We start from the raw sequence: 26,030 nt of genomic DNA, 5'->3' as shown, positions 1-26,030 counted from the left end.
AAGAAGTTACACAGATGACATTTATTCAATCTATGTGGCTTTCCTTCCAAAATGCCACAGACTCCGTCTTCCTTTAGAGCTGTCCACTATTTACTTGCTTTCGGTGTTAACTTTTTTTCCTCATAGCAATTTGTTTGAAGAATACAGATTTACCTAATTTGTAAGCAGTTGACAAGTTTTCATCTTAAGAAATGTTCCAGTATACTTTGCAGTCAGGTTTGCCAGTTTAACATCTTGTCTGTGCGTGTGTGAGCTCAGTTGTGTCCAACTCTTTGCAACCCCGTGGACTGTAACCCACCAGGCTCCTCTGTGCCTGGGATTTTTCCCAACAAGAATACTTGTGTGAGTTGCCATTTCCTTCTCCAAGGATCTTCCCAACCCAAAGATTGAACCCACAACTCCTGCATCGCAGGCAGATTCTTTACCGCTTGAGCCATCAGGGAAGCCCCCTAACATCTTGTGCTGCTGCTGCTGCTAAGTCACTTCAGTTGTGTCCGACTCTGTGCGACCCCATAGACGGCAGCCCACCAGGCTCCCCCGTCCCTGGGATTCTCCAGGCAAGAACACTGGAGTGGGTTGCCATTTCCTTCTCCAATGTATGAAAGTGAAAAGTGAAAGTGAAGTCGCTCAGTCGTGTCCAACCCTCAGCAACCCTTTGTGAGCTTCCCTTAAAATCAATATTGGCACCAAAGAGCAAATTAAGGCTGATGACTTTTGATTACAACATATAATATTTGTATAGGTAACCAGACTTGGTCTTTCCCAGCATTCAAGAATTGTTGATTCTTGTACTCTATGAACCAATACAAATGATTTCCAAGTTAAAAAAAAAGGTGCAGAATATTTTAGCATGCTACCTTTTCAGAAAATGTAGGAAAAAAGAGAAGGAAAATAAGAATATAAATTCATATTTGCTTTCCCCACCTCAAAAATGAACATAAGTGTAAACCAGAAACTAATAGAGGAGAGTGGAACAGAGTTGGGGGGATAAGAATGGAAATGAGCCTTTCCTGAATATATCTTTAAAATTTGAGGTGTACTTCATATGTCAAAAATAAAATTAGAGAAGACAAAGGAAACCTTAAAATTGTGTATAAACAAACAAATGAACCTAACTGCATATCTGGAAGATTACACAGTCACCTAGAAAAAAAGTACTTTGCTTATGCAATACTCTTTGTGAAATATATTCCTTTTTTGTATGAAATATATCCTAAGGACAAAAAGAACTTCAAGGAAATATTGACACTTCACTGCAAAGATTATTGTTAATATTAGTCTTATAATTCTGAAATTATTTTATGTGCATTGTAGGCTAAAGCAAATAAGTAAATATTTTATTGCTATTCGAAGTCAGGATTGTCACCAAAGAGAAAAGATATAAATAGGAAAATGAGAAGTTTAAAAATTGAGTGTTAAATTTGAAATAGAAGTACTGATATGAATTCATGAGTAAAACCAAAAGATTAATTTCTCTCTCTACTGCAAGAAGCTAGAAGCACTGACACCTCATAGCAATGGGCAGACCTTGTATCCAGATTTTAGTTTCTAAATACCTTTTCCCTCTGAAAGAAGTGAGGGCTCCTTGGAGAAATGACTTGATTCTAGATTGGAAGCAGAGAAAGAACAAGATGAGCCTGATATATCTTGTATGTCAGAAAGAGAGGAGTCATTTAAAGGCGATCATGTCAGAAGAAAAGTTAGCTTAAAGGAAGTTCCCGCTGGCCCAGTTTGGGACAACTGGAGCGTTCAGTGCACTCATGCAATTGAGTGTAACATAGATAAATAAAAATACGGATGACAAGTTAAAAAAAAAAGAACTTTTCTTTGCAAAAGAATGCCAGCTAATGTATGTGGAAGGAATGACAGAAATCAGGGTTCTATAACCCCCCCTCCCCAATGTAACTGACTCAGGCAAGGATTATGAACAGATGGTAAAGTCACTAGGGAACAGGACATTGCTGACAAGGATCACCGCACAAATTAACCTTTGCTTGCAAAGGAGAAAATACTCTTTTCAAAGACTGATGTTAATCACTCTAACCAAGGGTTCAAGTTAGTGTCCTTAATAGTGGAACAACCTGACTTTAGGTGCCTCCTGAAGTGCAAAGTAAAGTATATAATATCAACTATGGAATATTCTTGCCAAATTTAATCTCTCTCTAATCCAACTTCAAAGCTGAACTTTCAGTTCACAGGAGGGAAACAACCTGAAAATTTCAAAATATGGGAGATTCTATACTGCAACTGACCTGGACTCTGGAGGAAAATTATGGAGGGGGTGGTGGGTGGGGGTAGGGCAGGGATGGAACTTGTTTAGATTAGCAGAGACCGAAAGAACCTAACAGCAAATATATTTTGTGAACCTTGATTCCATCCTGAGGTGGTAGAGCTGAGTTTACAACTATGCAGGATATACTTGAGAAAAATTAATTTGAATACAGATTGGATATTTGATGATATGGAACTGTTAATGTTCTTAAGTATTACAATGTTATAGTGGTTCCGCAGGAGAATAGCTTTGCTAGAAAGTATGCATGTGTGCATATAGAGAAAGAAATCTAATATGGAAAAGGGAAAGTTTCAGTCTAGATGGAGGGTATACAAATGTCCTTTATATTAAATTTTTTATGTTGAAAATGATTATAATAAAGATAGGCAAAGTGCAAGAGTGGTGATGGGGGGGTGCAGTGGTTGGAGTGGGGAGGAGTTTTGGTGTATCTCTAAAGACATGGGTATATTTCAGGAACCTAGATTTTTTCAGTCACCTATTACCCCCCCCCCCCCAAAATTAACCTGGAGTTAATGATAATTCAGTGTCAGGAGAAAAAGAATGACAGGCATGTTTTCATACAATATTGGTATTGATTGAAGAGGAGAAACTAGGAACTGGCCAGGCAGATAGCTAAATACGCTTTGAAACATAGTCTGGATGCATGTTATGTTCTGTTGTAATTTGTGGTTTTCAGAAGATCGGGACGCCTTTCCTCTTGTTGCCATTTTTTAAACCTATTAGTTTTATCTCTACTTGGCAATCAGAGGCCAAGATCACTCATTTTCACTGGTGCACTTTTGGAGATAATATCAGTAGAAAGCCTATGAAATGCACAGTCTGGTATGAAGAGAGGGGGAGTAGCTTATAGGGTAAACCACTCTTTGGCAGAGTTTTTCAAGCTCTATGTTCCTTCCTTTCATTTGGAAAAGGAAGTGGCAACCCACTCTAGTATTCTTGCCTGGAAAACTCCATAGACAGAGGAGCCTGGCAGGCTACAGTCCATAGGGTTGCAGAGAGTCGGACATGAGTGGGCGACTTTCACTTCACTTACCATTTAAGTGACTCAACAGTGTGGGCCTTGCTTGGTGTTGCTCACCCCTTGCTCCCAGCAACATTAAAGAAGGATCAGGTTGAGTTCCATTTTGAAAGGAGTGTTTCTTCTGACTGTAGAATTGGCTTCTGTGTGTGTGTGTGTGTGTGTGTGTGTGTGTGTGTGTGTGTGTGTGTGTGTTATCCTACTACTGTTGAGATACAGTGTTTGTTCTGACTGCAGAATTGGCTTCTGGCTGTGTGTGTGTGTTTTATATCCTATTACTGTTGAGACACAGAGCCAGGTGGAGTGGGGGAGGGAGATGTGTGCTGTAGTCAGCTTGCCTGCCCACCTCCCTATAGAAACTCAGGGCCCATCTGGGGGAACTGAGAACTTAAGAAACTTGAGACAGGGAAGGAGAAGAGTGAGCAGCCAAAACCTACCAAGTTTCAGAAGACTGGTTTCTGCACCAGGGAATGGAAGAAATGACTGGAGATGGCTCTTGATTTGACTGTGTGGCCTGAGATTGATTCCCTTGAGATGAGTTGTTTTCTGATATACCTGCAGGCTACAAGTTGAGAAAAGGATGTCCTTCATCTTTGGGAAATTTATTTTGCCATTATAATTGCAAGTCTGAAAGATGTTCAGATTTATATAGTCCTTGTACCAAGAAGCTAGTGTTTATTGATAACTATTTCTTTAGATTCATTTGAAATGGGAATCAGACTGATCAATGGTAAGTATTAAGAACAGGTCTTAGACCTTTTTATCCTGATAGCCATTCTCTCTTTTCCTCTGAGTGGGGAAAAAAAGGCAGATGAGAGTAAAGTCTGTAGAAGAAAGAATAAGTTAGCCAGAAGATGTGCGGGAAAAAAAGATTAGAAAAGATGTGGTTGGAATCCTGAAAGGTGTTCTAGCATACTGCTTAATAATTGCCTTTTTTAAAATTTCTAGCTTCTGATAGTCACTTTTTTGCTCAGTTGACAAGGGTTAGCTAAGAGATGTGCTGCTAAGTCACTTCAGTGCTGACCATAATTTCTAAACAGAAAAGATTGCACAGATAATATGCTGGGGACAGTGGGACATCATGTAAATTTGAGAACATCTGAGAAAACCAGTAGTGTACCAGAAAAGATAATTGGCCCTTCAAATAATCCTCAGCAGTAAGGAAGACTGAACCCTCTATTCACTTCAAGCTATGCTTTCTTAATGATGTGTTTTCCTAATAATTGCTATTTACCTTTGAGCCTAGTTCTTCACCCTTAGGAGGAAACCTTTCTGAGGAAATTAAAAACTATTAGATAGGCATGTGAAATAACATCTTAATAATAAGTTGTCTAGCCTAACCTCTGGTTTTTGGAGGCCTCAGTTAAACAATATCCAGATTACGCTGTGAAGACTACAGTATCTAGCATGTTCCTAAAGAAACAGTGAAATTCCATGACAAAGCCATTTGTCATATGGCTTTGGGTTGTTATACTGTGGATCAGAACACATCTACAGATTGTAAGGGACCATATTTCCTTTCATAGCTCTTTCCTATAATAGCACCGACAACTTAGTTGGTGCCTCCTAGATGTGTTGACTAAATGAATGTAATACTCTGAGTGTTACCCTGATCACTGTCCATTGGCCATAGTATCATAGCAGAATTCTTGTGGCTGTTAATTCTGATTTAGGAGCTAGAAAGCAAAATTGGGTGGGACCTGGGAAGGAAGTGTGACTAAGCTATTTAAATATCTGAGTAGATAGACCATGTGTTTGTGGAAGTAAACTCAGCTTCTGATGGTAAAAACAGTATCAATTAGGATCAACTAAGGAATAGTATCAGAGAAGGCAATGGCACCCACTCCAGTACTCTTGCCTGGGAAATCCCATGGACAGAGGGGCCTGGTGGGCTGCAGTCCATGGGGTCGCTGAGGGTCGGACACGACTGAGTGACTTCACTTTGACTTTTCACTTTCATGCATTGGAGAAGGAAATGGCAACCCACTCCAGTGTTCTTGCCTGGAGAATTCCAGGGCTGGGGGAGCCTGGTGGGCTGCCGTCTCTGGGGTTGCACAGAGTCGGACACGACTGAAGCGACTTAGCAGCAGCAACAAGGAATAGTATACAACTGTTTTTCTTCTCTGGAGTTGTTTTCAATTGCCTGTGATTCCTTTTTCTTGCTAAGTTCTGTAGAGCAACTCTTAGTTCACTGTCACCAGACTTACCACGAGATGGTGGTATACCATACCCCAATTTGTATCTTCAGTAGAACTTTTCTTTACCATTCTCAGTATCACATAGATAAGAGTCATCTTTTAAAAAGTGCTCTAAGATAGTTAGCATGTAAAATTGGCCTGACATTTAATTGAGTTTTTAAGGCACAGCAAGTAGACTTCCATATTTGAATGTCCTATTTGGAGAATGGGTCAGTCTGATATTTTAACCTTTCTCAGATGTGATTGATATTAGTTCAGGAATAGAGCACTGGTGGGAATTCTCTGGTGGTCCATTGGTTAGGACTTGGTGCTTTCACTGCGGTGAATCCAGATTCAGTTCCTGGTCAGGGAACCCGGATCCTACAAGCCATGTGGCATAGCCAAAAATAAACCAAAAAAAAAAAAAAAGGGACATTAGTATGTTTGTTGTGTATTTGCTGTTTATGGAGGTGAGTATCAAAACACAGAATAGTTCTTTAGCATAGGACTTTTTGGTTTTCAGATCCACTTTAGATTTCAACCTATCTTCTTTCCCCTCCCTTCCATCCCCATCCTATGTCATATTTAGACCTGGCAGTCTTTACAGATCTAGATTTGAAGAAATGTGAAAGCATACCAGTAAAAACTTAATAATGGTTAGAAGAAATCATAATAAATAGGAAGTAATGTAAACATAACAACTTTGTAGTCATTCTCTGTGTTTTGTTTTCACCTAAATGACCATGTTTAGCTTAAATGGAGTGAGTCCAACCCAATTAGAAGGCTATTATTGAGATCTGATTTCACTAGAGAGAAAACTTGTGATATCTATAAATTGCTTTTGGCAGCACTGTCTTTATTTACAATGTGAAGGTGAATAACACTCCAGGTGGTACTTCACCACAGAGAAGACAGAGCTTCTTGCTGTGAAGACAGCCAGTGGAGCTTGCGGGCCTGGTGGAATCTGGCAAAGAAGCTGCATTTCACAACAGCAACTGTTGATACAGGTTCTCTTCTGCAAGTTACTCAGGGTCGAAGAGAAGACAAGGTTATCGTACATCTGTGTGTATCTGAATCGTCTTATTTGTAAGCACTGAGATTATCAAAATGCTGCAAGAATAGACAGTAACCATTCATGTCACAGCCTGAGTTAACTTTTTACCCACTTGAAATATGGACCATATTCATTATTTGCGAGTTGAGGTACTGCAGTGATTAGTAAGCCACGTGCAACAGTCTCCTATTTTTAGATGGGAAAGATTTTGCTAAGCTTTAGGCTACCGATGAGCTGTATTAATACAAGGTGGGATTATGACTGTTAGTTCTTAGGTTGCCAAAGAAATACATTTCTATCTTGACACAGCAGGCTTTCTCTCTGTTTTCTGTTTTTAAAACTGAAAAGGTTACTGCAGTTCCCTCCCCCACCCTTCCACCCCCAGGTAGGTGGTATCTGAGAATATATCCAGAACCTTTGGAACTAAAAAGAGGAACAGGGCGGGGAATTGTAACAGCGATTACAGGAAAGCGGCTCCCAAACAGGCTGCCCGTATCAGGAGCAGGGAAGCTGTTGGAGAAGGAGCTGCCTCTGCGCAGCATTGAATGGTGTTGATAGTCTCTTGACTGTGTTTTTTTTCTGCCACCAAAATAACTGCCTATTGGGTTGAAAGTCATCACCTTGGTCCTGGATTAATCCCTTCAGTAAAACTAGTTTTGTTGACTGCAGAAGTCATGTGAACACGCAGTGGGAAATCCTATTTAGAAGGGCAGATGCTGACTAGTGGCCACTTCAGTAAGTGGGTTTGTTTGGGTTTGGAAAGGCAGTTGTGTTTTTGACATTTAAGCTATTTAAAGTTTTAGCACCTAAACTTAAAAAGCTGTTTCTTCAGATGCTTAAAAGTGTTTGTTAATTAAGTTCAGGTGTAGTATATGTAGTTTCGCTTGAATCTTTAGTATTTAATTTTGAAATTTGATTGGTTTGATCTTATATAAGAAAGAAATTTGAAAGCCTCACTCATCCCACAGATAATTATTGAATGCTTTCTATGTGCAAGACCTTGGGCTAGGTGCCAAGAATATAGCTCTCTTTCCCTTCCACACCTTTAGGATCTGTCCTTATACTTAAAAAAAAAAAGTTTGTGGACTCTGCCTCCTCTCTATTTCACAAAATAACCTAAAGAAAAACCACAAAATTGAATACCTATGACATCAGTATTATTGTTCAGTTGCTCAGTCGTGTCCAACTCTTTGCAACGCCATGGACTGCAGCACACCAGTCTTCCCTCTTCTTCACCATCTCCCAGAGCTTACTCAAACTCATGTCCGCTGAGTTGGTGATGCCATCCAGCCATCTCGTCCTCTGTCGTCCCCTTCTCCTGCCTTCAATCTTTTCCAGCATCAAGGTCTTTTCCAATGAGTTGGCTCTCACATCAGGTGGCCAAAGTATTGGAGCTTCAGCTTCAGCATTAGTCCTTTTAATGAATATTGAGGATTGATTTCCTTTAGGATTGACTGATTTGATCTCCTTGCAGTCCAAAGGATTCTGAAAAGTCTTCTTCAACACCACAGTTCAAAAGCATCAGTTCTTTGACACTCAGCCTTCTTTATGGCCCAACTCTCACATCCATACATGACTACTGGAAAAACCGTAGCTTTGACTATACAGACCTTTGTTGGCAAAGTAACGTCAGCATGGTTTTTCCAGTAGCCATGTATGGATGTGAGAGTTCGACCGTAAAGAAAGCTGAACACCAAAGACATCAGTATTCTCTGCTTTGATTCTTGACATAAAAACACAAATCTTGATTCTCTTGATTCCCTCTTCCTTACTTTTTCCTCCTAATTCAGTAATCGCCTTGTTCACGTTTAGCTGCACATTTAAGCCTGACTCTTACACTACCACCAGCTGCTGCCCTAGCTGGAGGGTACATGAGACAGGGGGAACCTTTAGCAGAGGTGAATAATGGACAGTTTACTAATGCTGGCTTCAAAATGCCTGTAACCAGGCTGCCAGCATTATGGAGAGAAGATTTTCATCTGTAATCGGTTACATTTCCAGTAATAGGTTACATTTCCAGTTGTTTGCTGAAAACAGCCTAATGAATTCTCCGTGGAACCTTTTCAGATTTAGTCAGATTGTGAGGAGAAGCTTGATTCAAGTTCTCAAACTTGAATTGTTTCTCAATTCAGAATCTCAAGTTCTGTTTTTCAGCTGAGGTTGAGGTTTATTTTACATTTCAAAGAAAGGGTTTATCAGTTTAAACAGGAATTCAGGAAGGTCTAAAACACTTAATAGAGTGTTTTCCTACACTTTAGAAACACTCATGAATTTATCTATAAATAATTTTAATTGTAAGCTGTTTGCCATTTATTAAAGCCAGTTGTTCCAAGTATCCTTTCCACAGTTATATTGTTCTGCTTTATTTCATTTAAGAAAGGTTTAAACCTAGAGTTTACCAAGTTATTATTTTCTCCTTCCTTCAAATTAGTTGGAATTTATTATGGTGTGTGTTTTTAAATTTTTATTAGGATATTCTAGTATTTTACTGGATATAGCAGGCTCTGGTGTTATTCCATTGCCTTTGTAAAGGATAGGTGTATGACTGGACTCTGGCTATTGGCACCTCCATGCCCATCACCATTTAAGGCATCTCTTCATAATCTTTTCAAGTAACAAAACCATTGCTAACTTCAGGATAAGATATGCTACAAGAGAATATTCTGAAATAAAAAACAAGAAGAAGCCCTAAGAGATTATGCCTGCTTTTTGATAGAGTTGTGAACAAGGGGGTAAAGAGTTTAATGTGTCGAGGTTATAAGAGGAAAGAAAACTTTATGGAATATGAGAAAGAAGACCTGTAAAATTAAACAAATGCTGAACCAAGTTGGATCTTAAGCTTTCTCTCTCTGCTCCCCTTCTTCCCCCCCCCACCAATTCTGCTGAAACTTTTGAGAAGAGATAGTAATTGGCATTTTGGGAGGAGTCAAAGAATAGCTTCTGCCATCCTCATTTCTGGTGGAAGAATTGCTGATTTAGTAGGAGCCACATGATAACATTAGGGCTTCCTTGATAGCTCAGTTGGTAAAGAATCGGCCTGCAATGCAGGAGACCCTGGTTCGATTCCTGAGTCGGGAAGATCCACTGGAGAAGGGAGAGGCTACCCACTCCAATATTCTTGGGCTTCCCATGTGGCTCAGCTGGTAAAGAATCCACCAGCAGTGTGGGAGACCCGGGTTCAATCCTTCAGTTGGGAAGATCCCCTGGAGAAGGGAAAGGCTACTCACTCCAGTATTCTGGCCTGGAGAATTCCATGGACTGTAGTCCATGGGGTCGCAGAGTTGGACACTACTGAGCCACTTTCACTTTCACATGGTAACATTAACTTTAAGGGAGACATTGTATGGCCTTTAAAAATGAAACATTTCATAGAATCCTTGTTTTAAGTTTCAACTTTTCATCTTCCTCTTACAGCAAATTCAGTTTGCTGATGACATGCAGGAGTTCACCAAATTCCCCACCAAGACTGGCCGACGATCTTTGTCTCGCTCTATCTCTCAGTCCTCCACTGACAGCTACAGTTCAGGTAGGTGTGAACTCCTTGTTCTCTCTGATCTCTCGTCCCTGTTCCAGAGCCTTGAGCTAGTGCTCTACCCAGTTCTCTTCACGTATCTAGGATCTGAAAATGCCTCATGTCAGGACTGCCCATCTTTGTGCTAAAAGCTGATAACTAGCGGGTGGCAATGGGAATGTTCCCAGCCAGGCTTGTAGCTGGAGAAGCTTTTGTCGTCTTGAGACTTTCCTCCCCTGATGATTTCTGATTGTGGTTTGTGGCCAGTGCGTGGTTGATAGTACTGGGCCAGTTCCCATTCCCACGTTTACTGCCCACATCGAGAAGGGAGAGAATCATTTTGGCTGACAGAACTGGCCTTGAAAAAGAGGTATACTTTGGAAGCATAATTTCTGATTTCTTTGTTTAAGATATACCCTGTCACCTATTTTTTTTCTTGCCTTTTAACTGCATGAATCATCACAAAAAATTGGTATTTCACTCTTTTTAGTTACTAGGCTACCCTTGATGTTGAAGTATCCTCCCCTGTTAATCTCTGGAATGGGAAAGAGTCCAATTTACATGGCTCCAGCTGTTTCTTTTTAGTTTTCCTCTCCTATCTTAACCTTATATAATCTTTTTTTTTTTTTTTTTTGCTTTGAATTGTGCTGTTCTCAACTTTAGAGGAGGGTATCAGAAAATTACCATGGAAAAGGATATACAATCTTAGTTTGAGTACTGGAGGAAATGGGGCATATAATCCAACCCCCTCAATGTTCAACTTGAGGAAACATTGTTAAAAGATTAAAAGGCTTGCTTGCCCAAGGTCATAGATTGCTGTAAATGTCAGCAAAGGAATTTGTACCAAAAGCCATTTCTTCTCTTTTGCCAGAATCTTGTTTGCATTGTATTATTAACTTAAGGACTGGGCTTGAGGTACAAGGACTTTTAAAAAATAAACAAACAGTTTTTGGAAACTTCTCCTCTGCCCTGTGCCACTACGCTGTGTCCCCCCCATGGACAGGATACGCAGACAAGTACGAATGGCAGTGTATGCACATGGTCTAGTTCGAAGAGAAGGGAACGTGCACACTCACTGTGGGCCTGTGTGCAAGGAAAGTTCCAGATATAACGGCTGTCATAAATGAAAAAGTGTCCTGGAGTGAGATAGATACAAAAAGTGATAGGTGACAAGCAGGTTAGTTATAGCTAAGAAAGAAAAAATTTTGAAAGATTGAGTTATAAGAGAAAGAAGATTGAGATGAGTGACAAAAGCTTTAAGGAAGTTTTAAAGATCTTGATGGCCATGTTTTATGGGGACCTAGTAGAGCATGTTAAAAAGCTTAGTGAGAGAGTTAGATTGTGCTAGTGGGTAGATAACCTTTAGTACTATTTGTGCTGGCTGGACAGAGGAGGATGTGTATGTAGCACTCTGAGAGACCTGGTATACTGGGTCTGTGATGAGGAAAATGGAAAAGGAGTGATTTGAAAGGTAAAGAGTGACTGTTACATGTCCTCCTGCATGTCTATCTGAAAGGACTTTTTTAGTGTTTTGTGAGGCTGCTTGTATAAAGTTGAATGTCTTGAGTGGTCTCAGGGCTGGCAATAGAACCGGAGCTGCTTATCTTTTGTGTCATTTCTCTGTTCCTCGGTGCAACCTAGTGTAAAATCTCTAAAAGATTTTATAATAAAAGATTATCTTATTGTTTGTATCCTTTTGCATTAATGGGTCTCAGAGTTTGGTCCTCTAAACAGCGATATCAGCAGCACCTGTTTGAAATGTTAATTCCTGGGTGCCACCTGAGACCTACCGAATGGGAATTTCTGGCAGTGGGACCTAGCCTTCTGTGGTTCAGTGAACCTTCCATGTGATTCTGGTATATGCTTTAGATATTTTGAGAACTGGTGATCTATGGAAATAGCATTCCTTATATGCCCTAAATTACTCTTCCATTTTCGCCATGTCTGGTTCCAGTCCCAGTTGGGACCAAGCACCTCATGAGCTGGTGCATATTTTGGGATCAGTAGCTCCTTATCACAGGCATTGATGGCAGAATTATCAGGATGGGTAAAAGAGCCACAACACTGAAGGATCTACAGGAGTTTCATTCATACCATTTCTTAGACCTGAAGTAGAATGGAGAGTGATGTAAAAGGTAGAACAGAGAGTGATGTTAAAGGTGGCTCCAATTAAGAGCATTTGCTTAACTTAAATGAGAGTCCTTTGGGGACTGCACCCTGTGGAGTTGGGGCCATTGAGGTTTTTCTTTCCTCATTTCTTTCTTTCCTGGCTTTAGCTGCATCCTACACAGATAGCTCTGATGATGAGGTTTCCCCCCGAGAAAAGCAGCAAACCAACTCCAAGGGCAGCAGCAATTTCTGTGTGAAGAACATCAAGCAGGCAGAATTTGGACGCCGGGAGATTGAGATTGCAGAGCAAGGTAAAGAAAGGGAGTGGGTTGGGGACCAGAAGCAACCCACTTGCTGGTCATCAGGATGCACAAACAATTTAAGGCTTGAAAGCTAACGAAAGTCTCCTGGGAAACTCCAATATCCTGGACATAAACAGCTCTCTCTGTATGGAGCTGTTTATGTAACAGCTCTCTCTGTATGGAGCTTGAGCCTCAGGATTCTTGTTCTTGTTCTCTCTGCTGCTTCCTGTTCTCAGCGTGTGGTAATTACACAGAGTAGTTTCTCTTTTCCTCCCCCATGACACCATATTCAGAGATCTGCTTGCAGAGTCAGCAAGTCCTGGATCAGTACCTAGTGGTTAGTTCTGCGGGATCCTTCCATCGCTGCCAATCTCAGAGACCCAGATTTCTCAGAAGTAGCAAATGTTGGGAGGGTTTTCAGCTAAGGATGTGGTGACCTAGGGTCTCTTTTGATCTTTGATCCTGAGCACCCTCTGCTGGAATAAGAGTAAAAATAATTTGACCATCAGTTAAATCTTGGTTTCTCTACCCAGCCCCACTCAAAATAATGTCTCTTTACTTTTGTTGCTTTCACACTGGAAACATGTTCTATACTGGGCGGGAGTACAGAATTCAGAAAAACTGACAGAATAGGATTAGGCAGCATAGAAAAACAGAAGCAAGTGGCGTCTGCTGATGCAAAGTCTTTCTTCCAGGTCTGATGATTTTACTCTGTAGGAATCCATTAGCCAGTGACATAACTATTCCTTCTTCTCCCAAAGGAAGGATGACACTCACTTTCCACTTTTGAGAATTTGACTACATATAAGCCCTCTACAGGCTTCCCTGGTGCCTCAGATGGTGAAGAATCTGCCTGCAATGCAGTATACCTGGGTTTGATCCCTGGGTTGGGAAGATCCCCTGGGGAAGGGAATGGCTATCCACTCTAGTATTCTTGCCTGTGAAATCCCATGGACAGAAGAGTATAACGGGCTACAGTCCATGGGGTCACAAAGAGTCAGACACAACTGAGTGACTAACACTTTCACTTTTCACTTTCAAGCCCTCTACATATAAGGCTGAAACAGTAGAGGAAGAGAGGAATTCCAGGTGGTTAGATGACAACTCCCTGCCTCCTCTTGTTCTGCAGTTGAAGCTGCTGGACATCAAATAAATATGCTTAGAGGGAATTCCCTGGTGGTTCAGTGGTTAGGACTCTGTGCTCTTACTGACAAGGGCCCAGGTTCAGTCCCTGATTGGGAACTAAAGTTCCACAAACTGTGTGGCAAGGCCAAAAAAAAAAAAAAAATAGTTTTTCTCCCTTACCTCACCACATCTCTGCCCTAGATGTTGCTGGGGCAGAAATTAATGATCTCACTAGTGCAGACCTAGCTCAAATCCTCTGTTCTTTCACAGACATGTCTGCTCTGATTTCACTCAGGAAACGTGCTCAGGGGGAGAAGCCCTTGGCTGGTGCTAAAATAGTGGGCTGTACACACATCACAGCCCAGACAGCGGTGAGTTTGATGGGAGAAAATGATGGACTTCTGGTGGTGGGTTGAGGAGGGGCGTGGTGATTTTTTTTGTTTGCTTTTCCTTCCCTACCTAACCTCCAAATGCTGACTACCAACTGAACCTTCCAGTTACACTATAACGGGGTTTTCTACTTTGATTGTATAGCTTACTTTTAACAAACCTGCCTTAGGGAGATCTAGATTTGCAAAATATGATAGCTATAAATATGTTATTCAGATTACCTATTTTGGGTAAAGGTAGATTCCAGTTTATTAAGTAGGGGATTACACCCTTTTGTTACTTCCCAGTGTTGCACCTGTTGCCACTGAGTTCCTAGGTGGTATTCTCTTAATCAGCACTCCTGTCTGGGCCTCATCTTTCTCACTTTGTCTCTTGACACATCTATGTAGGTGTTGATTGAGACACTCTGTGCCCTGGGGGCACAGTGCCGTTGGTCTGCCTGCAACATCTACTCCACTCAGAATGAGGTGGCTGCAGCACTGGCTGAGGCCGGTAAGTTCAGCTGTTTTTCACTGACTTTACCTCAAAGTAAATATCCAAACATAATTTTTACATACCAGTATTATCTTTACTGTCATGTATGTCTAGGAGCTATAAAATGTAGAGGATAATAAAAAATGTCAAAAGGAAGGAAATGGACAGTGAAGATCCAGATCCATAATGGAACATTATATAGTCATTTAAAATGATCTTTGTACCCATTCACTTTTTTAAAAAGTGATCTTTGTAAAGAATCTAATATGTGGAGAAATGCCTAATTGTAATATTAAATGAATAAAAACTTTAAACTATGTGAGCTATATGAGTATGAGCTCAGCTGGTCTCCTTTCACAAAAGTTTCATCACTTTTGAGAGGACACAAGAAGTACCTTGTGTTCATTAGATCTGATAGTTCATTAGATAATTTGGTGTTCAGTATTGAACTGAAAATATATGAACTAGTTATGCGTTCAGTTAAACAGAAAACAATTTTTATTGTTAAAATGTTCAAAGGAAAATCACTCTGAAGGTTTTTAAGGTTCTTCCACTTTCCTGTGATCCTCAGAAAGCAACTGTATCTCACTTTTGTTTTTCTTCTTTACTCTTTTCAGATATTTATTGCAGAAAATTTTAGAGGTTCCCAAAAAAACCTAAAATCCTGCTACACAGAGATAATATATTATCTCCTTTTTTTATTATCATATATTATGATGTATGATCGGAGAAGGCAATGGCCCCCCACTCCAGTACTCTTGCCTGGAAAATCCCATGGATGGAGGAGCTTGGTGGGCTGCAGTCCATGGGGTTGCTAAGAGTCGGACATGACTGAGCGACTTCACTTTCTCTTTAAACTTTCATGCATTGGAGAAGGAAATGGCAACCCACTCCAGTGTTCTTGCCTGGAGAATCCCAGGGACAGGGGAGCCTGGTGGGCTGCCGTCTATGGGGTCGCACAGAGTTGGACACGACTGAAGTGACTTACCATAGCATAGCATAGCATGATATATGATAAATATATTTCTCATTTTTTCTGTTCACTTTTTACAGAGATGAAATAAGTCTCAGTATATGTCCAATTTTATAACCTAAATATAACATCTTCAGAAGTAGTTTCCATGTCTCTCAAAAATTTGACAGTATCATTTATAATAGTCATGTGACCATGTGATTTTTTACTTCACTATTTTCCTAATGTTGAACATTTAGGTTGTTTCAAGATATTTGCTAACATAAACAATGTAATGAACAACTTCGTTTTGATTCCCGCTTCATTTTATCTCCTTAGAAGAAAATTCCATATAAAAAATGACCAAAGAGGGGCTTCCCTGATGGCTCAGTGGTAAAGATTCCACCTGCCAATACAGGAGACATGGGTTTGATCCCTGATCCAGGAAGATCCCACATGCCACAGAGCAGCTAAGCCCGTGCGCCACAACTATTGAGCCTGTGCTCTAGAGCTTGGGAGCCACAACTACTGAGCCCATGTGCTAAACTACTGAAGCCTGTATGCTCTAGAATCCATACTCCAAAACAGGAGAAGCCACCACAATGAGAAGCCCACATGCCTGCAAGTAGAGAGTAGTCCCTGCTTGCCGCTACTGGAGAAAAGCCCATGCAGCAACGGAGACCCAGCACGGCCAAAAATAAATAAATAAAATCATTTAAAAGAAAAATTTGGCCAAAGAGAATAACATTTAAGGTTCTAAAATACTTTTAAAAATAAAAATCCCTTAAATTCTTAACTGATTTCTGGACTAAAGATGCTCTTTTAACTTTTTGCCCTTCCTAAGTTGTTTCCTTTCCAGAGTAATTTCCATAGCCTTTTTCTCTTCAGATCTCAGAGATGTTGGTGTAGGACACTGCCCAAAGGAGGAATCAGCTGATTTGTTTTCATCTCTACAGGAGTTGCAGTGTTTGCTTGGAAGGGCGAGTCAGAAGATGACTTCTGGTGGTGTATTGACCGCTGTGTGAACATGGATGGGTGGCAAGCCAATATGGTAATAATGCATATTCATCCTATACTTTTGACAATGGATTTCTTTCCTTTTTTCCCTCAAAGCATGGTTCCCTAAATATGTTTTGGATGTTTGGTCTTACGCACTTACTTTGTTGCCAAAGTGTTTAGCTTGATAGCTTTTCAAAATGGGTCTCAGTGCTGAATGGAAAGGCGGGGGAAGGGTAAAACCAACTGAACACATGTGGCTCAAACACAGCAGAATGAAATAGAAGAACGTGATATGGTATCTCTTTGGAGTAGAATTATGGTTTCTTTCCTTCCTGCCCCAGCTCCTTTTGTGTTCCAAGGGGCTGTATTTCAGGGCTCTAGACTAAAAATGAGTCTGTGATTAGCCTACACTACTCTTCACTGTAGCCTAGAACAAACTTAGGAATCCTTTTAACCATTTACACCAACAAATTTGACTGTGTTTCCATTATCTAAACCTGCTCTAAGGAGCTCTGAGGAGTGCTCTTCCAAAACATATAGGGCTCTCTTACTAGTGCAGAAAGTGGGTTCAAAGTTCCCCCCAGCTCTAGCAGCCTGAATGCCCATAGAAGTCTTCTGGCTGTTCTATAGATCCTGGATGATGGGGGAGACTTAACCCACTGGGTTTATAAGAAGTATCCAAACGTGTTTAAGAAGATCCGAGGCATTGTGGAAGAGAGCGTGACTGGTGTTCACAGGTAACAGACTCTGGAGTAGCTGCCCCTTGTGTCCTTGCCTCAGCAGATTCTTCTGGTCTCTTTTAGGCTTTAGGGCTGTGTTTCCGACTTGTAACTTAAATGGGAGTATTTTCATTAGATAAAACGTTTGAGTTTTTACCTTTAAAAAATCAAGGAGACCCTAAAGAAGTTATTTCAGATTCTAGTTCAGACATTTTCTCACCCATTTATTCCACTGTGATTCTCAATCAGTGCTGGGAGGTAGGGAGCGAGTATATCTTGAAAACCTGTATTTGATTTTAGATTATACTTTTATATTTAAAATAAAAAAATCTATTGTAAAACTATATGTTATACATATTAAAAAAATAAACCTGGGCAAAATATGATTTGCTTGTTGTAATACCTAAAAAAATACCTGAGAGAGTATTTCTCATTTGGGGGCACCTTGCATATGCTTAAACACACACACACACGGAACCATATCAGAATCATTGATAATCTTATTCAGAAGTAGGCGTGGGTTTTGTTTTTTTTTTTAAAGATAGAGAAAATGCTTGGTCTAAGGAACTGTATCCCCTTTTATGGAAGAGAAGTAAATTTCTTAAATTGAAAGATTGTTTTTTTCCTTCCAAAAAAAAGGAGTGGGTGTTGGGGAAGAGAAAATGAAAAGACATGAGGAGGGATAACAAGGAAATATCTTGTTTACTGATATTCTTGGGCAATAAATAAGACTGGGGAGGGCAGCACAGAGCTTGAAGAGAATTAGGCAGACTTTGCCAGTTACTGTGTTTTACCAGCTAACTTTGTTTTTGTTTTTGTGGCTTTCTTCCCCCTTTAGGCTGTATCAGCTCTCCAAAGCTGGGAAGCTCTGTGTTCCGGCCATGAACGTCAATGATTCTGTTACCAAACAGAAGTTTGATAACTTATACTGCTGCCGAGAATCCATTTTGGATGGGTAGGTTGAAACGTATAATTATTCAGATTTGTAGGAGATAAATTTGGGTTGGGTTATAATGTTAGTCTGATATCATTCCAGTTTTGCCCCCTGGTCTTCCAGTGGCTTTAAAAGTTTGTTAGAGGGGTTCTATCTCATACTGAGTCCAACCTGCTTCTAGTTGAAGTTTTCATGGGGCGTTGCCCCACACTTACTTTCAGAGGGACTGTGTTTCAGCTAATAATGTTTGAGTTGAGCCCTTGTCTATTTCCACAGCCTGAAGAGGACCACAGATGTAATGTTTGGTGGGAAACAAGTGGTAGTGTGTGGCTATGGTGAGGTAAGTAGCTGGGCCTCAGTGTCTGCCTTTTCACAGGCTTGTTACAAATGTTGAGTGAAGGAGATTTGTGTTGTCAGTGTAGAGTACTGATAGAGTTTAAAATATGCTTTTAGACAAAGTATCTCAAAATTGTAGTAAAAGTCCTTTATTCACACTTACAAATACAGACATAGGGAATGAATTAAGTGACGATTAATCAAGTTTTCCTAGAATAAGAATCTGAAGGTAACCTTCAGACCAAGCTGCTCTTCCTTGGTCCATTTCCCTGATGGTGATACTTTCATTTCCTTTATCTCTTTTACTGTCCCAGTCTCCAGCCTTTGCTATGAAATGTCTGCTAAATCACTTCTCTGATCACAATATAATCAGGATCAGTTTCTCCTCTGCTTGGATTGGAGCATCTTTGCAAGGATTTGCTAGATGATTGATGGGTTTAGGGAGGTTAATTCCCATCTCCCAGAGAGCCTATCTGCCCAAATGTGTGTGTGCTGTGCTCAGTTTCTCAGTAGTCGTGTCCAGCCCTTTGGACTATAGCCCACCAGGCTCCTGTGTCCGTGGGATATTCAGGCAGGAGTACAGGAGTGGATAGCCATTCCCTTCTCCAGCAAGAGTACTAAAATGCGTTGCCATTTCTTACTCCAGGGGAATCTCACAAACCAGGGATCGAACCTGCATCTCCTGCATTGCAGGTGGATCCTTGACCGCTGAGCCGTCAGGGAAACCCATCCTAAATACCCACGCCTTAGTGTACCTGACTTCTGTTTTACGTCTGCAGGTGGGAAAGGGCTGCTGTGCTGCTCTCAAGGCCCTTGGAGCAATTGTCTATATCACGGAAATTGACCCCATCTGTGCTCTGCAGGCCTGGTAAGAACAGAGTGGTAATACCATTAGATTGGCTCCAGGTACTTTGTATTTCCAAGAGTTTGTGATTGATTGTATTAACTAGTCCTTGGGAAAATTCCTCAAAGGAGGAGACAGCTATGATTGCTCTGTTCTCTGCATTGTAATCATAGGGCATTCATAGAGCTTCTTGGTATTTTCCCTTCCTGGATGGAATCTTGGGCAGTCTGAAGGGGCCAGTGTGTATCTCTTAGCACAGCTTATCACTTATCATTCCAGTGAGGTAGCCCTAGATCTAACTTCAGAAACAAATTTGCCTCATTTTGTGACCAGCTTCCGTCCTACTCTTACTCATAGTATTCCTTCCTTTTCTTCCAGCATGGATGGGTTCAGGGTGGTAAAGCTAAATGAAGTCATCCGGCAAGTTGATGTTGTAATAACTTGCACAGGTGAGTGTCAGAGCTTTGTGTTAGTCACTCAGTCATGTCTGACTCTTTGTGACCCCATGACTGTAACCTGCTAGGCTCTTCTGTCCATGGAATTCTCTAGGCAAGAATACTGGAGTGGATAGCCATTCCCCTCTCCAGGGGATCTTCCCGACCCAGAGATGGAACCCAGGTCTCCTGCACTGCAGGGAATTTCTTTCCTGTCTGAGCCATCAGGGAAGCCCAGCAGTGCTTTGGTATACATGAAAGAGTATTAACTGAGGTTAAATCTTGAATGTGATCTAGTTGACTTTCATATAAAGTAGGTAAGACCTGTGTCCTACATAAAAGTCTGAGAACTAGAGTAAGCAGTCAGAACCTTAACATATTTTCCAGAACAAAGAGCCTTTTTCCTTGATGTCTTTATGTACTGCTTGATCTTAAAATGAAATAACTGAACCTAAAGAGCTGTTATGCAACACACACTTCTTTGCTTGCAGTGTATACATGCTCTTCAGTGCCAGGAGTTCTTTCCCATGTTTTAACTGAAAGTCAGTCAGTACCTTTCCCCCACAGGATTTCTTTCCTCAGCTACTCTATTTTACTTTTAGGAAATAAGAATGTAGTGACACGGGAGCATTTGGATCGCATGAAAAACAGTTGTATCGTATGCAATATGGGCCACTCAAACACAGAAATTGATGTGGTAAGGTTTCTCTTACCTGTTACTAGACCTTTTTTCCTTCTTCCATTATAGCCAGTCAGCTGTGCTCTCTTCCTTTCAGACCAGCCTCCGCACTCCTGAGCTGACATGGGAGCGAGTACGTTCTCAGGTGGATCATGTCATCTGGCCGGATGGCAAACGTGTCGTCCTTCTGGCAGAGGTGCACATACTGTAGGGTTCGGGCAGCACAGCAGTGTGCTTAGCACCCTTGGGGGAGGGGTGGCAGGGTAAACATATTCGGCCTGTTGTTCCCTGAGCTCTATCTTTGGATAGAAGTATATTTCTCAAATATAGTCTGGTTCCCAAAATAGAATCACTCCCTGACCACAACTGATTCATTAGTGTGTCAGATTCAGATGGACTTACAGAAAATAAGATAAAACCTAGAGTCCTGATTTGGAACTGTACTTCTACCAGCTGAGTTGAGAGGGGTATAAAGTCCTTTCTTGCATTTGCGTGGCTTTTGTGATGTGACAGGGATCACACAACTCACCCCAGGGCTCTGTTTCAACATTTCAGGGTCGTCTGCTCAATCTGAGCTGCTCCACGGTCCCTACCTTTGTTCTGTCCATCACAGCTACAACACAGGTACGTGACAGAACATCAGCCTGGCCTGCACTGAGATGCCTGGATCTGGGCCTAGACCGAGTTCCAGTGCGAGCGTGGCCTCCTGGGTTCTTAGCAACCTGTTTTCTTCAAGTTACAAGTTGTCAAGTATAGAAAATAATCGTTAGGTAGAGTCAGTATTCGTGTTCCTTTGCATTAACTATTTTCATTAGGAATACAGTGTTCCAGCGTAGTTGTATGTAGTCTGTTCTTTTATTAGGAACTAAGCAAAAACACCAATAAATCCTCTTATGATGTGTGCTGGTGTTTATTACAATCGAAGTCCTGGATGCTGCTGCTGTGGTAGTTCACTAAGTACTTACCCCAAGACCCTGTTAAACCTACTTTTATTTTAATGTCCCTAAGAAGTGTTTTTGTGTTTTCTGACCCACTTTTGCCTTAGGCTTTGGCACTGATAGAACTCTATAATGCGCCTGAGGGACGATACAAACAAGATGTATACTTGCTCCCTAAGAAAATGGGTGAGTGGAAAGAGAAACCTGTGTTGACCCCTAGATGTTGGGTGGTTTGGTAAAATGAGTATCATGAAAAGCATTGGATTTAGAGTCAGGATTATAATCCCTGCGCTGGCACTTAATGGTTTTCGGACCTCAGGACAAGTTCTAATCTCCATGAGCCTCAATTTCTTTATCGGTAAGGTGAGAATACGTACATTGCAAAATTGTAGCAAGAAATACAGCTAATGAGTAAAGGTGCTTTAGCACAGTGGTTTAGGGTAGATGCTCTTATATCCCAAGTAGTTTTTGAAGTTCAGTAAACTTAACTACCACTGATTACAGCCCGGGACCAAAATGGAAGAAACAGAAACCAAATACAGGTTTTATTGTCCATCCTCTGTGAGACATGTAAGCAGTCTCCTGTCATTCCAGCGGTCAGCTGTGCTGTATTTACATGACAAATGCATCATCTTTAGATGCTTACCTTTCCAGATATGATGCCAATCTCCCCTCTCATTCGTCAGCCCAAACCCCTGTCCTCTTAAAGCTAAAAACCACCTTATTCTTGTCCCCTCCAGCAGCTTACTTCTGATTGCTATTTGGTTTTTAATTAATATTCATAAAGGTAAAAGCCCAGGAAGCTTATCTATGGAAAACTAATATAGTTGTGCCAGCTGCCTTAGAAATCTGTGATCCAAAGATTTGAAGCCATTATGGATCTTACCCTAAGTAAATGTTGATGACTAATTCTTTTGAGCTCACTAGGATCCACCTTGACTCTGAATTTGACTATAATTCAGCTAAGGAAATTGCTGCAGGAAGGTGAGGGTAGTCCGTGGTATGTTGGCCATTGAGGTGAACCCAGAAGCTTTGCCAGAGAAGAATGGGGCGGTACAAGTTGCCGTACCACCCTAGCAAATGGCTTTCTTAATACATTCTGGTTGTACTGAAAGATACCTTAAAGACAGCTTTGAGTGTTTTTTTTAATTAGGCGAATATTCCAAGTTAGATTCTTTCAGTGTTATTCCAAGCCTTGTCCTATCTCTCAGAAAGCTTCAGATGAAGTAATGGGAGGTTATGCCCTGAGAGGCATATTTTATATGGAGTCTGCTCCCTGCTGCTTTGTTCTTCTTAGATGAGTACGTTGCCAGCTTGCACCTGCCATCATTTGATGCCCACCTGACAGAGCTGACAGATGACCAAGCAAAATATCTGGGACTCAACAAAAATGGGCCATTCAAACCCAATTATTACAGGTAACTTGGGGGAAAGTAAATGAAAAGATGTTGTCCCTGATATTATGCCAAGCAGACTTTTCTAAATAGTAGTATAGCTGATTTTGAAATATACAAGAACTCTGTCCCACACTAAAAAGTAAACAGAAAAAGTATTTATCTAGTAGTAAATGTAAAGAAGTCAGCATTTTCTAAAATTTTGGAGCTTGAGCCTTCCCCTCAGAGATTCTGATAGAGTTAGTCTAGAATGGGGCCCAGGCTTATTTTGTAAAACTTCTTCAGATTATTCTAACATATTGTCACATTGAAAATCACTGACTTATTAGGGAGCAGGAGAGAAAGCTAGAGATGGCATTGTTGGAAATCCTGTGGAAGTACAGTGAGAAATGATCCGTGGGGAATGACTGCAGGAATCCCTGGCCTGTGCGAGGGAAGACCCTGGAGAGTGTTCTCTGTTTTTGATTCTTCTCTTGGAACTCTCATGTGGAAGACACAAGTGCTAACCAGTCACTCTTTCTTTACAGATACTAATGGACCATATTACCAAGGACCAGAACACATGAACCACACAATTCTAAAAGAAATATTTTTTAAAATAACTTTTATTTTCTTCTTAATCCTTTCCTTTTGATTTTTTTTTCCTATAATTTCTTTCTTGTTTTTTTTTTTTTCATTTCATTATCCAAGTTCTACAGACCACGCAGGAACTTGCTTCATGGCTCTTTAGATGAAACTGAGATTAAAGATTTCTCACCCTAGTCACTAAAGAAGGATTTTACTCTCCCAGCCCAGAAAGGTGATCCTTTCTTTTGCATTTCTGGGGACTTAATAGTCTTAATTGGGTACCTTATTAACAGGAGACGCTAAGGTACCGTCTGTGTGGAACAATCTGCAATGTCTAAATTGCCTTAAAAGAGCCCATTTCTCAGCTGCTGGAATCAGTGCTCTTTCACTTCTTCAGAGGAGCAGGGATGGTACCTACCAGGCAGGTAGGTTAGATGTAGGTGGTGCATGTTAATTTCCCCTAGATGTTCCAAGCCCTGTTTCCTGTGTAAAGGTGGTATGTTTGGTTCAGAGATGTGTACTAGTGAGTGTTGCTTGTTAAGATCCAGTAGGCCCACTTGGATTTAGTACAGCCCTTCCTCCGCTTCCCACCAGACCCTCTCATTTTCCAGGTTTTTAACCAGACTATTCTGTTCAGTTGAATTTTGTCCCCTAGCATTTATTTCTGTTTCTGTTTTAGGGTTTTTTGTTTGTTTTTTAAGTAAGAAAAACGTTTAGTCTTAATATTGAGGAGCTGCTTGAGTGATTAGTTATTATCAGTTTATCTTTTGAACCTTTGGAGCTAAAAGTGCAGAGTTGAGTCTAGAGAAATGCTGATTTCAAACTCTGATAATCCCAGTTTCTAGCCCATAGTTCATAGCATCAATGAACTGAGGCCATAATAGCGGATTTTATCAGCTCTGCCCATCAGCTTGTGCTGGAAGCAAATTTCTTGAGTCATTAGTCAGTATATAGCACTGAACTCTCTTTAAGAGCAAATGTCTGATCAGCTGTGCTTCTGCAATTTAAAATATTTAAAGGGAGATAGGTGTGGATGGGAGGAGGAAGGCTAAATTGGGCCAGGGCGAAGGAAATCGGCTCTGTTTAACTTGTCTGGGACATTAGGCCCCATATAACTTTAGTTTTACAGAAGTAGTACCACTTTTGATTTACACGTGACACAGAAAATGTATGAACTGAGACCTCAAAGGGCAGTTTGTGCATAGAGTAATCGGTATGTCCTGGCTCACACTCTGTAAGAATCCCCAGAAAGGCTCTTAGAAATCAGAAAGATGATGTATTCCCCTGCCATGAACCCTGCTTACCAGCATTTCTGCATGGTCAGATGAGCTTTATGCTCATGAGCTTTAAGTGCATAATTATCCAGGATTCTAAATCCTCAACTTGTTGTAGCTTGTGATCCTTCAAAGTTGGGTCAGGCATTAGTGCTAGATACTAGAAATTTTCATTTCCCTGTTGCTATTGATCAGAGAGACAGGCATTAATTAAAAACAGAAATATAAGAAAGGAAAGCTTCCACCCTGTGACTTCCTATCAGGGGACAGTGATCTTGCCAAAAATTTTTTCCCTTTCTTTTTTCTCCCTACCCTTCCCACTCCTTGCCAATGCAACCATGCTTTCTTCTTTGTAGATGCTAAGAGTTTAAGCCCTTTTCCCAGGGCATTTAACCAGCCAATCAGAACAGCACATCCTTTAGGGGAGATAACCTGGCCAGCAGTGGTATCCATCATGTCAGCTCTGCTAGAGGGATGGGGCTCAGGTCCTGCTGCCCTCTGGCCTGCCCCCTGCTCCCATATCTATTACTGTGTCCATAGGAATACTCGGTAAGGGCTCCGTCTCTGTCAAGCCATGTAACAAAGGACACTGTGGGAAAATGTCTGGCATCAGAGGGAGCATGTGGAGAGCAACTTAGGAGGAACAAGTTTATTTTGTATTGAATGATTTTTAATGAATGCAATATTAATCCTTGCAGATGAGCAATAATCATTAAAGTCAATTAAAATGATAAGACCTTATTGGAATCCTGTGTCATTCTTGGTTGAACAACACCTTCATTTAGAATCTGTTTTCCAAGATGAGAGAAGTCATGGGTCAGTTAGCAATATCTAAGAGATTTTTTAGGACCTAGTATGTAGAGGAAGAGGCTAGATGCAGAGTTCCTCAGTAATATCTTAAATTTGTGTCTGCTCTGTGCCCAGCATTGGGCCTGCACACTTTCACTTTAACTTCGTTCCTGCACCTTGCTGCCTAAAATTCAGGCCTCCTCAGGTACACAGTCCCCTTCATAAGACCCTGTACCTAATTCTTAAAAAATGCCTCCAAAGTTACATAAGCTTTAGCCCATCCCCACCCCACACCATACCTGTATCCATCTCTGAAGTAGTCTCCATATTTTCTGATTTAACAGTGTATCTGTTAATATTGTTCAAAAGTAATACCCTTTCTATTTTATTAAACTGATCCCAGTGTTGATTTTGCAGTGCAGATTGGTAAAATGAGTGTTTTTAGTTCTGCAAGGTTTTATCCATGCAAATAAATCCAAATATAAGATAAACTTCATGTTGCCTAGAGTTAAACTTTTAAAAAAAACTGTTTCCTGAATCTGATAACTTTATAAAAAGTTTATTATGATGGGAAAATATTTGAAAATTAAGTGTTTGAATATAAAGAATTTAAATGAACTGTTTGTGCAGTTTTATAAAATTAATTCTTCAACGTGTCTTTTATTGCTTTCTATGTGCTAGGATCTGTTTTAAATATTCGGGATACAAGTGAAACGAG

At 40.7% G+C, this 26,030-nt stretch overlaps 1 protein-coding gene across 2 annotated transcripts in view; it reads left to right on the top strand.

The window, feature by feature from the left end:
• Positions 1–25,257, top strand: part of AHCYL1 (adenosylhomocysteinase like 1) — a 41,043-nt gene extending 15,786 nt beyond the window's left edge. The window contains exons 2-17 of one of the 2 annotated variants that reach the window (XM_061410889.1): positions 9,957–10,068; positions 12,330–12,473; positions 13,860–13,960; positions 14,369–14,471; positions 16,362–16,456; positions 17,035–17,141; positions 17,962–18,078; positions 18,334–18,397; positions 19,173–19,261; positions 19,616–19,686; positions 20,274–20,368; positions 20,448–20,546; positions 20,906–20,974; positions 21,396–21,474; positions 22,586–22,706; positions 23,210–25,257. In XM_061410889.1, coding sequence (XP_061266873.1) covers positions 9,957–10,068; positions 12,330–12,473; positions 13,860–13,960; positions 14,369–14,471; positions 16,362–16,456; positions 17,035–17,141; positions 17,962–18,078; positions 18,334–18,397; positions 19,173–19,261; positions 19,616–19,686; positions 20,274–20,368; positions 20,448–20,546; positions 20,906–20,974; positions 21,396–21,474; positions 22,586–22,706; positions 23,210–23,216 — 1,473 coding nt within the window. In that variant the 3' untranslated portion in view covers positions 23,217–25,257. Of the gene's footprint in view, positions 1–9,956; positions 10,069–12,329; positions 12,474–13,859; positions 13,961–14,368; positions 14,472–16,361; positions 16,457–17,034; positions 17,142–17,961; positions 18,079–18,333; positions 18,398–19,172; positions 19,262–19,615; positions 19,687–20,273; positions 20,369–20,447; positions 20,547–20,905; positions 20,975–21,395; positions 21,475–22,585; positions 22,711–23,209 lie in introns of those variants that run through there. The other variant, XM_061410890.1, reaches the window with a different exon arrangement.
• Positions 25,258–26,030: the final 773 nt, after the last annotated feature.

Source organism: Bos javanicus, chromosome 3, assembly GCF_032452875.1.
Source record: "Bos javanicus breed banteng chromosome 3, ARS-OSU_banteng_1.0, whole genome shotgun sequence".
Lineage (NCBI taxonomy): Eukaryota > Metazoa > Chordata > Mammalia > Artiodactyla > Bovidae > Bos > Bos javanicus.
Note: the sequence above shows the minus strand (reverse complement) of the source record. Positions and strands in the feature narration are given on the sequence as shown.